This window comes from Leptonychotes weddellii, chromosome 1 (assembly GCF_054177405.1).
Source record: "Leptonychotes weddellii isolate Sample4059 chromosome 1, ASM5417740v2, whole genome shotgun sequence".
In the NCBI taxonomy this organism is placed as follows: Eukaryota; Metazoa; Chordata; class Mammalia; order Carnivora; family Phocidae; genus Leptonychotes; species Leptonychotes weddellii.
In genome coordinates, this window is record NC_138369.1 from 51,542,131 (window position 1) to 51,558,887 (window position 16,757).

General features: G+C 41.2%; 1 protein-coding gene across 2 annotated transcripts; it reads right to left on the bottom strand.

The window, feature by feature from the left end:
- Positions 1 to 3,937: 3,937 nt before the first annotated feature.
- On the bottom strand, positions 3,938 to 16,409 carry ZNF660 (zinc finger protein 660). 2 transcript variants are annotated; one of them, XM_081823292.1, is made up of 5 exons: positions 16,303 to 16,409; positions 15,131 to 15,231; positions 14,108 to 14,202; positions 12,232 to 12,282; positions 3,938 to 9,380 (listed from the first exon to the last, which is right to left on the bottom strand). In XM_081823292.1, exon 5 carries the CDS (start codon positions 9,199 to 9,201, stop codon positions 8,209 to 8,211), a length of 993 nt encoding a protein of 330 aa, XP_081679418.1. In that variant the 5' UTR covers positions 9,202 to 9,380; positions 12,232 to 12,282; positions 14,108 to 14,202; positions 15,131 to 15,231; positions 16,303 to 16,409; the 3' UTR covers positions 3,938 to 8,208. The 2 variants fall into 2 exon arrangements, with proteins under 2 accessions (XP_081679418.1, XP_030875721.1); XM_031019861.2 differs by lacking the exon at positions 12,232 to 12,282.
- Between the last annotated feature and the right edge of the window lie 348 nt (positions 16,410 to 16,757).

Below are 16,757 nucleotides of genomic sequence, written 5' to 3' on the forward strand. Positions count from 1 at the left end.
CCCAATGTCTATCACCCAGCCACCCCATCCCTCCCACCCCCCACCACTCCAGCAACCTTGTTTGTTTCCCGAGATTAAGAATTCCTCGTATCAGTGAGATCATATGATACATGTCTTTCTCTGATTGACTTATTTCGCTTAGCATAATACCCTCTAGTTCCATCCACTTTTAAGTGACATTATACCACTTTCTGTATACCAGTGGTTTTCAACTTGCTTTGTACTGGTTCTCCCCTGGGGGCAATACCTAGAGATATTTTTGAAACACCACCATCTAGTGGGTAGAAGCCATGGATGTTGCTAAGTGTCCTATAATGCACAGGACAGCCAACACAACAGCCCAAAATGTAAATGTAAGACAGGGGCACCTGGCTGGCTCAATTGGAAGAGTGTGTAGCTCTTCATCTCAGAGTGGTGAGTTTGAGCCCCACACTGGAGATTACTTAAATAAACTTTTAAAAACATGTAAGAAAAAGGTTGGAAAAAACCCCATTATTTCCATCTGATGTCATTTTTCTTCTTCCTGAAGGACTTACTTTAACATTTTTTGTAGTGAAGTTCTGCTACTGATGAATTTTTAGTTAGTTTTTTTTTTTTTTTAAGATTTTACTTATTTGAGAGAGAGAAAGCAAGAAAGAGAGAGCACAAGCCAGAAGGAGAGGCAGACTCCCTGCTGAGCAGGGAGCCCGATGTGGAACTCAATCCCAGGAACCTGGGATCATGACCCAAGCCGAAGGTAGACGCTTAACTGACTGAGCCACCCAGGCGCCCCTCTTTTAGCATTTTAATGTCTGAAGATGTGTCTTGGTTCATGCTTGAATGATATATTGACTGGTCTAGAATTCCAGGATGGCAAGTTTTTCTTTTAGTACTTTAAAGATGCTGCTTCACTGTCTTCATGCTTGCATGGTGTACAAAGAGAAATCTGTTATCCCTATCTTCTTCCTCTGCACATGTTTTTTCCTCTGGCTGTTTTTATAATTTTCTCTTCTTTACTGGTTTTGGGCAATTTGTGATGTACCTTGGAGTAGTTTTCTTCAGATTTATTCTAGGCTTATTGTTCTCCACTACTGAGGCAAGCCCCTTCTGAGTACTTTACCCAATGCACAAAGGAATTGGATTTTTTCAGTCTGACTTGTGGGAAGACACAATTCCTGGCCTTGCGTTTGTGCCTAGAACTGTTCACTCAAATCCTTTGGAATGTCTCCCCCCCCCCCCCCCCCGGCCTTAGATAAGTTTCCTCATGTAATGTGCCCATTAGTACTCTGCTGAATATCCTGGGGGCGGGGGGAACCATTCACAGATACCAGAAATCTCTGTGTAGTTCTCTCTCCTCCAGTACTATTTTGGGTTTTTTTTTTTTTTAGAGCTTTTTTTTTTTTAAAGATTTTTATTTATTGAGAGAGAGAATGATAGAAAGCATAGTAGGGAAGAGGGTCAGAGGGAGAAGCAGACTCCCTGCTGAGCAGGGAGCCCTATGTGGGACTCGATCCCGGGACTCCAGGATCATGACCTGAGCCGAAGGCAGTCGCTTAACCAACTGAGCCACCCAGGCGCCCCACTCCAGTACTATTTTGTGAACCCTACCTGCCTTGGTCTCCTTGGATTCTCAGCTCTCTCTTCAACTCAAGAATTTCAGCAGACTCTACTTGGCTCCTCCTCCCTATGCTACTGCCTGGGGACTTTCTCTTTTTTTTTTTTTAAAGATTTTATTTATTTATTCATGAGAGATAGAGAGAGAGGCAGAGGCAGAGGGAGAAGCAGGCTCCCCACGGAGCAGGGAGCCTGATGCGGGACTCGATCCCAGGACCCTGGGATCATGACCTGAGCTGAAGGCAGACGCTTAACCGACTGAGCCACCCAGGCGTCCCACCTGGGGACTTTCTTAAGGCAATAAACTGGGGCACATAAAGGCTCATTTCACTTGTTTCTATCTATCAGGGATCCTTGTTTTTTGTTGCTGATATCAATGTGTTAAAAATCATTGTTTCATATACTTTGTCTGGGATTTTTGTTTCAGGCAGGAATGTAATTCTGGTCCCTCTAATTCTAATATGGCCAGAAGAGGAAGTCTCTCCTTCAGTTTTATTCATGTCTAAGTATTTTCTCATTTTCATTAAGTTTTCCTCAACCCATGATTTAGAAATGTTGTGTTTAATTTCCAAATGTATGTGGTTTTGTTAGTTAATTTCTTTTCTAACTGCTTTATGATCAGTGTAGAAGACATTTTGTTGCACTGTCTGGATTTCCCTGGATTGTCCCCTTGCCTTCCACCCACTAGAGGGGCAGGCTGAAAGCCCTCAATTGTAAGTTCTCTCCAGGAACTATCCTCAGCTGAAGAAGTCTACCTCACTCAAGATCATGGTTCCCTTTAGGATGGTGTGATGGAGCTTGTATTCAGTGATTGATTGATGAAGGGGTATAAGGGCCTAGACCTCTCACCTCTGGTCTACACAGTTCTGAAAGGACAGCCTGGTCTGGCCAAGTTTGAAGCAACTCAGATGACTTCTCCTACTACTAATCTAGTGTTCTCCCTGCTCTATAGGTGTTTATCACAAGAACACTCTCCAATAAATTTGCTGCATTTGGGAACCACAAGAGGTAACAGCATGAGGATTGACTCATGACTACAATTATTAGTGAGACTTTTATTTGCCACTTAGAGCCCATGACAAATCTCACAACCTTCCTTGATGTACTCCTCTGCTCCTGGTTGACTTTTTTCTAATGCATGCTTTCACTGAGGGTATAGCCCTTTAACATCTGGGCTTCTTGTGGAAATCTCACTTCCAATTCTCCACCTCTTACAAGCCCACAGATTCAAATCCTGCCCTTGCAGCAGATAAAATCTATGTCCCTTGGTGACCAATATCACCAAACTGCCTCACAGCACCCAAGGTATCACCACCCACTTACCTTGCTGGCTTCCACCTCCTCTTCATTTTAGGTTCTGTGCACTTACTTCACCTTCTCAAAAGTCCTTTAAAAGGATGTTTAAATTTTACCCAGAATTTCTAGGTTGTTTTGTAGCCAAAGGGCTTTACAATTATCTAGTTTGCCGTACTGTTCTATTATACCTTTTAAAGACATGAATATCTGCTCAATTCCATGGTAAAACAAACACTGCAAATGTGACAGCATTTTATTTCATACTCTGTAAACTGGTTGCTAATTTGTCATGATTATACAAACTTTAGTATATGTCTCAATAATTTTGTAATTTATAGGTTCTTCTGAAGGAAAAATGGACAATCATCACAGTCGTCATGTAGAGTCTAGGATCCTAATGAAAAATTTTCTTCAATTCCCACTGCAAAAGTATTGTTTTATATAGATCCCTGGACCCTGGTCCAGATTTGGTGGGCCTCAGAAATTGATCTGTATGTGTGCTGTTACCTCTTGTGGTTCCCAAATTTGGAGTCCACTGGTCTTAGTTTCAGAGACTGGTTATAGCTTTTGCATGTCTATAATCCCTGTGGTCAAATTGTGCCATGTGCATTTGAATGGTCAGTGGGAAGAGTGGGAACTAGTCAGGTCCTTATCTATGTTGCCTAGAAAGGAGTCTGCCATCTCCTTTACACCACTCATAAACCTACCTTCTGGAGCAGAAAACAGAAGTCAGGGAACATGGCTAGTTTTATATAGCCGTCTGAGGTCTACATAATGGTAAATATTTGAAACACAAATGGGCCCAGAGAAAGGAGCTGGGACAATAACCGGCTGTACAAGTCCTCTAAGGAAATTACAGGACACTTTCTATTGGCTAGAGAGCTCTCATTTATGTAGTAGGAGCATGAAAATAACAAGCTTCATGTTGCGTTTAAATCAGAAATAAGCCGTATCACTTCATTTCAAAAACAGCTGCCTAAAGAAAAGCAAACTGAACTGTTTTCTTCCCATTCTGAACAAAGGAAGCAACGAGAAAAAAAAAATTCAGTGATATTTATAACAATAATAACAGATTTATTGGAGGAATTATAACTATGTCCTGCAAAAACAGTTTTATAACATCAGAGGTGATTAAAAACAGTCTAGTTTCTGAAAACAATCTAACAATACAAGCATACTATTTTATTTATTTATATTAAATGGAATTTATATTTAATGGCAAAATTTAAAAAAAAAGTCTGTCACTGAGGATACAGAACTGAAATGAAATTTAGTCTTAATGGGATTTAAATGCAACAGATAATTCTGTTGACTCAGCTATTTAAAATCCTTTCTGGTTTTGATTTTCTTCTCAGTTCCAAGTAAGAATTAATACAGTATACACCATCAATAAAAAATATCTCTAAACCTAGGGAGACACTCTTCTCTCTATGCAGAATTCATTGTCTTTCATATTTCCCTTTAATCAAGGCTATATAAAATGAGATTTTATTTCACACGGTCTCAACTAAAAGGAGACATATATATTTCTATTCCACACAAGAGCAATTCTATATAACCAGGATATCTATGGCTAAAAATATCGCCTCTTCATATTCCTCCAGAATATTCAGGGTACTAAAAACATAAATGAATAAGTGAGTACACAGGAAGCCAGTAGATAACAAAAACAGGGATGGGTAATACACAGTAGTCTAGCAATGTGTATTTCAAAAGAGCTGGGTTTTTGATGGAGAATATAGAAAAAATGGCAATAAAGAGAGGTAAATGGGTTGAGAGAGACAAACTAACAATTGAGGGGCTGCAGAGGAAGCACTGCTATTAAGGAACAACCAGGTTTCCATTAGCACAGGAAGCTGGAAAAAACATAAGGAGACCCTGAATCCAGAGTGCATCTTGAAAAGCCAATATGCTGAAAATTATGGAGTTAAGACTTAAGTTTGATGAAAGTATGGTAAGAATTGCATACATAATTAAACTCTGACTGAAGTTAACAGCTGGTAGTCTTGAAAAAGTCCCTGGAGGAAGGTGGATAATCAGTTTAAATTATACTGCAGAATATTTATCTGAAAGGGCATGGGGACCACTTATCAGCATTTACTCTTGCAGCTCAAGACAAGTATCAGCCTAGAAAATGGGTGAGGGTCTATTATCTTACCTTGCCTGGGGCAAGATATGTGAAGATCTGTATTCAGATTGCTGGGTTTGAGATGACACAGTATCCTTCCAGAAGGTATTTACTCTTGAAGATCACAAAAATCTTTTAAGATGAAAAAGAAAGCCTATTTGAAAGAAGAAATCTCAGACACTATGAGACAATGATAGGAAAATGTCAGAGAATACCTGCTTAGTAACATAGGAAGTATCAACAAATCTGCTTGGTAATAATAAATGTTCAAAAAATAACCTCTGACAGGCATACAAGAAGCCAACTGCCTATTTTCTTAGTTTTGGCCACCAGTAGACACTAGTCATGGGGAGCCTCCACATAGGTAATCAGCAGGTAAGGATGGCTGGCATGAGAAAAGGCATGGGATACTAATTACAAACACCTCCCTTAATTTTAAAAGGACACGTGACAAGGGAAAAATGACGGAAGGACCCTTACTGCAGTAGTGTAACCCACTGCCACATGTGGATTACCCTACCCTTGTATCCACCCAGACTCTTGGGGAAGTGTCTACCCAATAGTCCTATCCCTGAATGCAGCAAACCTTGTTTTGAATAACTATACAAAGAGGGACTAACCTCCAAACCTTGCAAAGGTTTTTGAATAACCATGCAAAGAGGGACTATTACATCCCAAAATTGAATGTAAGCCACTATCCTGTCGAAATAGGACAAAAGCAAACAATCCCTTTTCACACAACTATACCCTTCACAACCTTCTGTTTCTTTGTCTCCAGTAACAGCAAGGAAGAAATATATAATCCTTAAAACTAAATTACAAGGTGCAGAGATAAGCTGTAAATCGAACTCAGAGAAGAGAGATAGCATCTTCCTTATGAAACCATGATCAAATAATTATCCAGATAGAATTGCCTTTCATAGAGGTGTCTACTCAAGAGAGTCCCAACTGGTCTCCCACTCACATATAGAACTGCCATGGTGGGCAGAGGCACTTTGGTATATGAAGAAAGCATGGACCTAAAACTCGAATCTGAGTTCACATCCTGGCTCCAATCACTAACTAGTCAGTCACCTAATCTCACTGAGACTCAATTTTCTTGTACAAATGTTGTAAGAATTGAATGGGATAACAATAATCACTACGTGCATAAGACAAATGACATTAGGCTTAGGGATTCACTGTATATGAAGAAAGAGAGGTGACTGCGTTTAAGAATGGGCAGATTCTGGGGCGCCTGGGTGGCTCAGTCGTTGGGCATCTGCCTTTGGCTCTGGTCATGATCCCAGGGTCCTGGGATCTAGCCCTGAATCAGGCTCCCTGCTCTGCGGGAAGCCTGCTTTTCCCTCTCCCGCTCCCCTTGCTTGTGTTCCTTCTCTGGCTCTCTCTCTGTCAAATAAAAAAAAATAAAATCTTTAAAAAAAAAAAAAAAAAGAGTGGGCAGATTCTAAGTGTTCCCAGATGTATTTTGAGCTAAGGACTTAGAAGTTTAAAACACTGGTTGAAAATGGGTTAAGGCCTTCTCAAAGGGCTGGACATAAAGAAAGGCAGAGGAAGCAAGTGAGCACCTGCAGTACTGACTGCACAGCATCCTTCCCTTCTCCCGAGAAAGGTTTCCTCAATGATAAAAGGGAGAAAGCAAACAGATCAGAAAGCCTCAGCTCCTTTCTTCACTTCCTGATTCTGAAAGAGTTGTGTGAAGAGAAGAGCTTCCAGTTAAGAGCTTCCAGTTATGGCCAACATCTTACAACCGGGAGGCTGCAAAAAATGAAAGCCTATATGCTGAAAATTATGGAGTTAAGACTTAAGTTTGATGAATTGCTCAGTTGCCAAACCAAATTTGGAACTGCGTACCTCTAGACTTCCCCATAAATAAACAATCAATGTTCTTAAGGTTTTAGCTACTAGCACGTGATATTGTGTTCATTACACCTGAAAATGTCCTAAATGCTACCTCAGGTAAAACTTTTCCTGAATCACTCTGAGAGTTTAGAAACACTGCTCCAATGTCCCATACTTGAGCTATTTTCATATTTTCATTTACTATGGGCCAGCTTTGTCACACAATCCATGCATTATCTCATTAAATCCTCACAACCCTGTTAGGTAGGTCATTATTCCCTTTTTACAGATAAGTCTAAGGCTCAGCATAGTTAAGTGACTTGTCCAAAACTGACAAGCTAATGTGTGGCAGATCTGGGATCAGAACACATATCTCTGATCCCAAAGTTCGCACTTTAAGCTATTAAACTGTACATGAGAAGGCAGAGTCTTCCCCTCATTTTAGATTATGCTGACCACATCTTTACAGGTTATGCAGCTGCAATTCTTTCAATTTCGTAAGGGGTTATTTTTTTCTGGTTTTGTAGATATATATTGAAAAGATGAAGTCTCTATTACCTGCCTTCTACAACTGTGGGATAGAAGAATGCAGTAAATTTTTGTTGTTCTTTTAACCTAAGAGTTAAAAAAAGTCAGCTTATTTTAAAACTGCAAAAGACCAACGACTGGTGTTTATTATTTAATAAACAGGAAACAGGCTCTAAAAGGAAGTGACTTGCTCATGCTTCCACTGCTACCAAGTGCCAGTATTAGGGTGGAATCCCATGAGTTTAGGGTCCATGTTCTACATGCCTTTCATAACACTGCTGAGTGAAAATGAGCATGTACTCACTGCATTTAAAAAATACTGTACTTCTTCCCTGAATATAAAAGTACTACATTCTTATAGAAAATCTAAGAAGCTTAGAAAAGTATAAAGAAAATAGAAATCACCTATAATCCTATCACCCAATGATAATCACTGTCAATGTTTTGGTTTGGTGTTATTTCATTCCCATTTTTCTCCTATAGGTAAATATTTTTTAAAAATTTGGATCAAATTTGTTTTTTATCTTCCATTTTATACAAATAATTTTCCCCATGACATTAAATGTTCTTTAAGAATGTTTATAATGGCTGCAAAACCATCATGTAGATAGACTATCATTTATTTAAACCCTATACTACTGAAAATCTAGTTCTCTTCCTTCAGTTATATATGATGCTAGCATGAATATCCCTCTGTTCATCTTTGTTTGCTTCTGGTTACTTTCCCTGTATGGAGTCTTAGAAATTGAATTAAGGTCGAGAATAATGAAAAATTGTTTTTCCAAAAAGTAGCAATTAGGCCTACTAACAATATATGTTATTTATGATGTTTCTTTCTCCTCATTATGTTTTCTCTGGTGTTGAAGAAGCTGTGAGCTATAACGATAGGCTTTCCCACACTCACTACATTTATAGGGTTTCTCCTTAGTGTGGGTTCTCAAATGTAGAATAACTTGAGAAGTCTGCCTGAAGGTTTTTCCACATTCGTTACATTTATAGGGTTTCTCTCCAGTGTGAACTCTCTGATGATCAACAAGGTTTCGGTTAGAAGTAAAAGCTTTCCCACATTCATTACATTTGTAAGGTTTCTCTCTACGGTGAAGTCTCTGATGTTCACTAAGGGTCTTCCTTAAAATGAAAGCTTTTCCACACTCATCACACTCGTAAGGCTTCTCCCCTGTGTGAATTCTCTGATGGTCCATAATCTTTGTATTAGAAACACATGTTTTCCCACACTCCTTACATTTGTAAACTTTTTTTCCTTTGTGCATTCTTTGATGTTGAGTAAGGTTTGAACTACGGCTAAAGGCTTTCCCACACTCGATACAAGTGTAGGGCTTTTCCCCAGTGTGAACTCTATGATGTGAAATAAGACCTGAACTCCGACTAAAGGCTTTCCCACACTCCTTACATTCATAAGTTTTCTCCCCACTATGGATTCCCTGGTGCCGAATGAGGTGTGACTTACCACTGAAAGATTTCCCACATTCACTGCATGTGTAGGGCTTCAGTCCAGTGTGGATTCTTCGATGAACAACAAGGTTGGAGCTATGACTGAAGGCTTTTCCACACTCCTTACACTTATAGGGTTTCTCTCCTGTGTGGATTCTTTCATGTACTGTAAGATTTGCACTCTGACTAAAGGCTTTCCCACACTCAGTACATACATACTGTTTCTTTTCAGCCTGAATTCTCATGTTTGTTGCAGGATCTAAGCACTGACTACCATCTTTTTCAGATTCTTGCTCACTCACTTCTGTAAGTGTTTCATTGTCTTTAACTGTCTTATGCCTGAAGCTTCTTGTCTTTCTCATTTTGTCTTGCTTGAAGCATCACAGTGGCCTGTTGAATCTTCTCTTTCTCTTCAGAAGGAGCTTTCTAAATTTTGACTTCCCTGGCAACACCTCTGTGGAGTTCTCTTGAAAGTGTGAGATTCTGATTTTTCAGGAATGATACTTTGAAATCAACACCTCCTCAGTCCCAGTTCCACCATCTGACAGAAGAAACAGAAATTGCATATGTCACCTATTCTCTATCCAAAGATAACAAGATGTGGTACACCACAAGGTCTCACTTGGAAGGGGAAGTGTTCAAAGACAGAGGGAACTGATCAAAAACGAGATGAGAAAAATGAGGGTAGACCCAGAGGCCAAGGTAAAGGCTTACAGAAAGATAGGAGGGGAACCCAACAGGTCCAGCATCAGGATAAGCAATGAGTAATATAAAATCCACCCAGGTTTCCTCCTGTCTCACACTCTACTCCCAGAATTGGAGCCATCGAACTCCTCATCTCGTCCCTAGAAAAAAATGAACTGAAAGATCCTTAGTTCAGTAGCTCTTCAAATCAGTTTGGCTTTTAGTTCTTGCTGACCTATTCCCCTAATACCAATGATATAATGGCTGGCACAAAATAGATGCTCAAGAATTGTTTCATAGATCAGCAACTGGGATTGCCTTAGGGTATGACTAAGATTTCATCTTTTGCTCTAAGTCCAGGTATGAGGCCCCTGTCTATATCTCTGTTCTTAAGCCCTGTCTTAATAAGGGGTAATACCCTTCTTCCAGTACCAGAGCCTACTGGAGCCTAGTCACACCATAGCCTACTCTGTAGGGACTGCTCTGTAGCTGGATCCAGCCGCATGCACTCAGTCTGTCTGCTTCTCACCAAGCTATCACTCTGACAAGCTATCACCCAATCTACTGTGCAAACCTGAGAGGCTGAGTTGGGGAACAGGGTTAGCTAAAGCATGGCAGGGTAAGGCCATGCTCTGATAAGACCTTGCATGGTAGAATGGTAAAGTATCTAACATTGGCAAAAGGGTGAAAGTAGGAGACAGCACAACCAAAAGGGGCCAATACATGAAACCGATGTCAGGAACGAGCAGAAACTTCCTAACGGGTTTGACATGAAACTTGGGATACACAGAAAGGGATTGGGGTCATAAAAGAAAACGGAAAGATGACTCCATGATATTAACACATAATTAATGTTCTTTTTACTATGTTCCTCTCCAAACGTGTCCATTTTTATAGTATATATGGTTACAAATATACGGTAGATATAATTTTGGATCCTACCACATGTAATTTTCTACATTGCTATTTCATCATTATAAGATCATTTTATGATTATATAATACACTACCAATTGAATTCATTACGATTTACCTACAATTTTGCTAGTGTTAGATGTTTTTGTTGCTCCCTGCAGTTTAACCACTTCAATAATGCTATCATGATCACTTTACGCAAAGTTTTCCTCCTAATGAAATATATTCCTAGCATAAAAGTTTCACAAAGGAGTTACTGGGTCAGAGGGAATGAAATTTTTTTTGCAGTACTGCTTATTGCTTTTCAAAAAAGTTTGACCAGTTTCCACTGTCTCACAGCTTTTGATAAGCTGAGTCACACTCTGAAGGAGGAACATGTCCAATGGTGAGTGCTCAAGACCAGCAAGAAAGGAAGAGAACTTCTAACTGAGGTTACAGTTCATAGTTCAGGAATATAGCTGCCACTGATGCCATACAGGGACACACAGATGTGTGTGCTCAAGATGAAAAGGGGGGGCAGAGAAAATGGTGGTAGGGGGGTGGATTCTTGCCAGGATCCTGAAGCACACTCACATCCAGCTGTTGCTACCTCTCCTAATCAAAGAGGAGAAAACTCAGTGAGAAGCCAGGTGCCTGCAGAGCAGAGTAGAACAGTAAGTGAAGCCATTGCCACAGTTCTCTGGGAAAGTTGATGGTTCTGAGTTTCTTTTCCATTTGTAATCTTCTCTGAAACTCTTTTCTCCATACATGTCTTAAAGTAGTAATCATTGAGCATTCTACTCTGTATATTCTGTTTTGGATCTAACAGGGAAAATTTTAAAAAGCATTATTACAGGGGTGCCTGGGTGGCTCAGTCGTTGGGCGTCTGCCTTCGGCTCAGGTCATGATCCCGGGGTCCTGGGATCGAGCCCCGCATTGGGCTCCCTGCTCTGTGGGAAGCCTGCTTCTCCCTCTCCCACTGCCCCCTGCTTGTGTTCCCTCTCTCACTGTGTCTCTGACAAATACAATCTTTAAAAAAAAATAAATAAATAAAAAGCATTATTACAGAAAAGTAGAAAATAACTATTTGTGGTATGAATGGATGGATGAACAGGTGGGTAAGTTTATATAATTACTATGATAGAGGCCTCTCATTTTGCTAGCAAATTGTCTTCTGCTAACTTGTATTATTTTTTTATTCTTTTTATAGTGTTTCTTATGAAAAGTTGGGAAATTACCTTAGAGGATCCCCATAATTACTAGAACAAAACATTTTAGAGATTCAGAATGAGACAATGCCTTGAAGCCAACACCAGCATGTCTCATTTCTACGCATAACTGATCTAAATCGTCTTAGCTAGCTACTGTAGTAAACTATTCTATTGTTAAAAGCTGCTATGGTAAAGATCAGTATCGTGGCTTGCAAGAAAGAGGTGTCCGTGGAAACTGTTAATAGCCAGGTATTTACATGGCTCCGTCACAAAGCAATAAATACCATTACTGGACATAAAAAAGTAAAGAAATAAAATAAAGCATTGTTACATACTGAATGTGTCCTCCCCCCCCACCAGATTCAGATGTTGAAGGTCTAACCCCCAATGTGACTGTATTTGAAGATGTGACCTTTAAGGAGGTAACTGAGGTTAAATGAGATCATAAGGGCTTGATCTGATAGGATTAGTGTGTCCTTGTAAGACAGAAGAGAGCTCACTTTTGCTTCCACTCCTACCTCCCCTCCCCCCAACAAACTGAGGATAGCCACATGAGCACACAACAAGAAGGTGGCCATCTATTAGCCAGGAAAAGAGTCCTCACCAGAAACTGAATCAGGTGGTCACCTTGATCTTGGACTTCCAGGCTCCAGAACTGTGAGAAAAGGAGTATCTGTTGTTTACACTGCCCAGTTTGTGGGATTTTGTTATGGCAGCCTGAGCACACTAATAGAAGCATGAAATATTACATCTACCTTTCAGGAGCTTACAGTGGAGTAAATGGTGAAAAATGAGGAGACCAAATTAAGATTTACAAAGTACCCAATCAGGAGGTGAAGGGTGCTAGGGAAGGGAGCAATTACTGGGGCGAGGAATGCTCGGGGAGAGGTGCTTTAAGAAGGCAAACCTTTGGCTGAGCCCCAGAACATGAAGGAATTGTTTCCTCAAAAAGAAGCTCGTGGGGGAGAGGGAGGCAAAAAAAAAAAAGGAAGGTTGCACAGGGCCAGTGTACTCAGAAATAAGTGGGAGATTACACTATCACGTAGCTTCATGATGGTGGGGATTTTATTCATTTTGTTTACCTTTGTCTTCCCAGCATCTAGCACAGTTCCAAGTATATAGTAGACACCAAAATAATTTTTTTGAATGAACAAATGAAAGAATTAAGTTGCCTGAAGTGATATGAGCCAGAACACTGAAATTATGGGGCATATCTCGATATAATTTAATGGTCAATGGGTAACAAGCCATCCTCATTTTCTTTCCCCACTCTACATTTTTTTTTCTACCTCGTTCTCCTCTCTCACTTGTCAAGAATACAGTTTCTAGCATCATTCTAGCATCATTATTAATAGTGGCCCCCTTAACTCACAAAAATATTCCAGTCTGGACAATATATTTCATATCATCCTGCCTAAAAGTGAAATTAGGAAAAGAACGCTTTAGGGTATAATACTGTATATCAATTATACTTCAATTAAACATTTTTTTTTTAAATGATTTAGGAAGATTAGCCCAGATGGATTAGAGGTGAAAAAAAAAAAAGAATGGAGGAAGGGAAATGAGTTGGGAGACAAGTTTAGGAATGCAGTATGGGTGACCACTAGAGGGTCTGCCACTTTCTAGGTATCCGATAAATGTTTGTGAATGACTGAACAAATGAATGAGATAGTGAGACCCTAATCCAGGATAATGATAGGAAAGAGAACGATGAAATCCAGCGATTTCCAGGAAAGCATACACTTATATCAGATTGGACACAGAGGATGACTAAAAGAAAGAATTCAAGGTTATCAGATCCAGGGCTGAATATCAATAATGGTAATGTCACTAAGAAAATGAAGATGTAGGAAAATACTTTAGATGAGAAGAGGAAGAATATGTCAGGAATGCAAATTTGAGAATAAGACAGAGGGGACAAAGGAAGTCATGCAAAGGAAGCTCACTGAGATAGAGATTTTGGTTAGAAGAGCAGGAACGGAGAAAGAGAAATGCACAAGGATGTGCCATAAGGAAGCCCAAGGTGGTTCTGGGGGGCCTGAGAAGGAAGCAAGACTTATCAGAAGATCAGGGAGGGCCAGTCTGAGGAGAGGCTGGTCAAAAAGAAACCTAACTATTTGTCCTCTGCCTGACTGGATGGGAAATTCCCTCAAAAAACCTGAAAGAATTCCCAGGCACTAGGAGAGAAGGTGAACTCTTGGTGGAGAAGTAAAAGGAGGGACAGGGCCAGTAGAACACTAAAAGAGATCCAAGCAACTGTGAATAAAAGCATAATCTCAGAGACAACTGGCAAATGGATGAGAACAAATGAAACCCCACAAATCTCTGACCTACAAATCCCTGAGACTGATGGGTGAATGTTCTGATCTTAGGACCACCATTCACTTCAGGCTGTGAGAAACTCACAAAGGGCAGAGTCCTATTCCCAGAAAGAGAGAGAAAGAGGTTTTATCTTGGGAGGTTGTATTCCTTTAACTCACCAGCAGCACCTGCCTGTACAGGTTTCTGTGAGCAGTAGTCACATGGTCCTTGGTTACTGATTAGCTGCAATGGAGTGAGGAGTAAGAGGGAATACCTGAAAAATTCCAGAGAAGACAGATGAACGAAATATAAAAATTGAAAGAAAAAAAAAAAACCGGGAGAAAATATCAGAGGACTACTTGATCTCAGGAAGCAAAAGGCCTATGCCTTAAGCATAAAACAAAGCCCGACATCATAACAAAAGCAGATAGATTTGATCATACAGAAATTCCTGCACTTCAAAAAAAATACCATAACAAATCTGTAATATAAACTAGAGTTGCCTTATACTAGAATTAATTGGGTGTATGTCTGTGTCACTCCTCCTCACAAGTATACTTTAAGCTCTAAGTCCCCGAGGGCAAGGCCCATGGTATTCATAGGTGGAATTCCACAAAGTACCTAGCACAAAGAGGGCTCAGTAAATGTTTTGTGATTTGAAATGTTAAACAAGTTCAAGATTCTAAGTCTATCTGGGTGCAGGGATGATAAGAACAGCATTCTTCACACAATGACCACCACCATCCCTCCTTCACTTGTTCATCCCTTTTGTACTGCATATTATCTGAACACCATGACAGTATATTTACAATCTTGGCAATGCTGTCTCAACAGGGCCATCCAACAGGGCCCCAATTCTATACTGACCGTCTAACTACTCAGAGATTCTCATAATGTCAGAGCTGGAAGGAATCACCCAGCTCTCCCAGTGTCTTCTATCAAAATGTAGTGATGGGGAAACAGAAGAAAGCTGCAACTCAAATCCAAGTCTCCTGACACCCAAATTTGAGTTCAACTATATTACCTTTCTTCCCATCCCCAAACTGTGCTCCTCAAGGTCCAGAGGCCCCACTCCCACTTCTCTGCTTCTCTCCTCCTCAATAAATAGCCATCCAGAAATGCTCCCTTTCAGCCATGGTCCCCTTCCTCTAGTCAGCAGGATTCCTGTCCCCAGATAACTAATTTCACAGTATAGGTCTCACCTGCCCAGCACAGCCTCACTCCAAAGGATGTGCCCAGCACAAATCTTGCCTGATCCCTTCCTTGGGTTTGGTGAGGAAGTTCTTAATGGGGTGTTGGATCACTGTAAACAGATAGAAATGATTGAGTTCTCTGAGAGCTCAACTCCAAGCAGGCACTCAGAGCAGTGTCCCATCCCTGGGCAACTTCTTTTCCTAAGGAACTGTGAAAAGTAAGGATGATCATTCCCATTCTGAAGATGAGGAAATGCAGCTCCCAGAGATTGAATGACTTGCCAAAGGTCGTATAGCTGGTGAGAGACAAATCTTCTGTGTCTGAAGGTAATCCTCATTCCATCAAACTACAGCTGCTCCTTTTCACCTGTTCTGTTTGATATCTAAAAGTCTACATATTCTTCTCTAACTGCAAAATGCATTCCAACTGCAATCCTGCTTTCCAGCCAAAGTTTGCAGCAGGGAGATGAGAAGGGGACTTTTTGAGTCAAGTATCTTTAGAGAGGAAAAACTAAGTTTTTAAAAGGAGGATAAAAGGTGAATGTTTTCTTGGGGTTTTTTTGTTTGTTTATTTTTAACGATTACCTAGTTCTTAGGATTACTTGCCCTCAAAATCAGTTTTATGTTTTCAGCCCCTCCAGATTCCCAGACTGGGCTTCTAGCCCTTCAAGCTTGTTCCATTTCTTCCCTACCAGAAAATACCTCTTCTTTGTCCACACTGTAACCTCAGGACCTAGCACTTTTTGGTAGGTGCTCAATAAGTATTGAATGAATGAATGAATGAGTGAATGAGTAACCTCCTGCAAAACTCTGTTCCTCACTGGGAACACAGCTGGGATTGGACTGGTGATCCGATTCAAACTGGGGTTGTGGAGTCCTTTGAGCGTGGCTGGGATCTGGACCGCTATTACCAGGGTGGCCTGCTGGCTAGGAGCGGGGATGACAAAGTTCTATAACCATTATCAGCCCTGTCAGAGCGAGCAGCTACGCTGCGTGGGAGACGAGACCCCAGACAAAGGGACAGCACCGAACGAGGGGAGGGAGAGGCCCTCAACTACCCCTAGAGAGATCTCCTCCCCGTCGCCGCAGCGGGCTGCGCTAAAGCAGGCCTGGGTCTCAGCCGGTGTTGCCCACCCTCTCCCAGAACACGGACCGAACCCCCAAGCCAGGCTCCCACATACCCCTCATCGAGAGCGCCCGGCCCACATCTTGGAACACAGCGGAGAAGGAACTGCGTCACTGACTCCCCACTAACTCTCAACCTTACCCTCCGGCCCTTCTAGGCATCTGGAGGTTTCGGCCTCTCTGTGCCCCGGAGGTTGGATCCTCCCGCCCCGCTCAGGAGTCCGCCAGCCTCGCGGGAGCTCCGACCCCGCCTCCCGCACAGTTTTTGCCCTACCATTGACTTGGGAGGGTGAAAGGGCTTGGAGAGTTCAGCCAATTAACTCTAGAGGGCTCTAGAAGGGGTGGAGATTGGGAGGGAGACGTGATTAGGGCGGGAAGAGGAACCAATCAACTAGGGGGGCAGGCTGCCTTTCTCCATCTGAGAGGCTCCCTGAAGTCACATTCCCTGCTACAGAAAAGTCATCTTTCCTTCCACAAATCCCACGCCTTTAAGCCTCAAAGCCAGGATCAG

Excerpts from the sequence above, each read along its gene's own strand:
- ZNF660 (XM_031019861.2), bottom strand. The coding sequence starts at position 9,201 with ATGAGAAAGACAAGAAGCTTCAGGCATAAGACAGTTAAAGACAATGAA.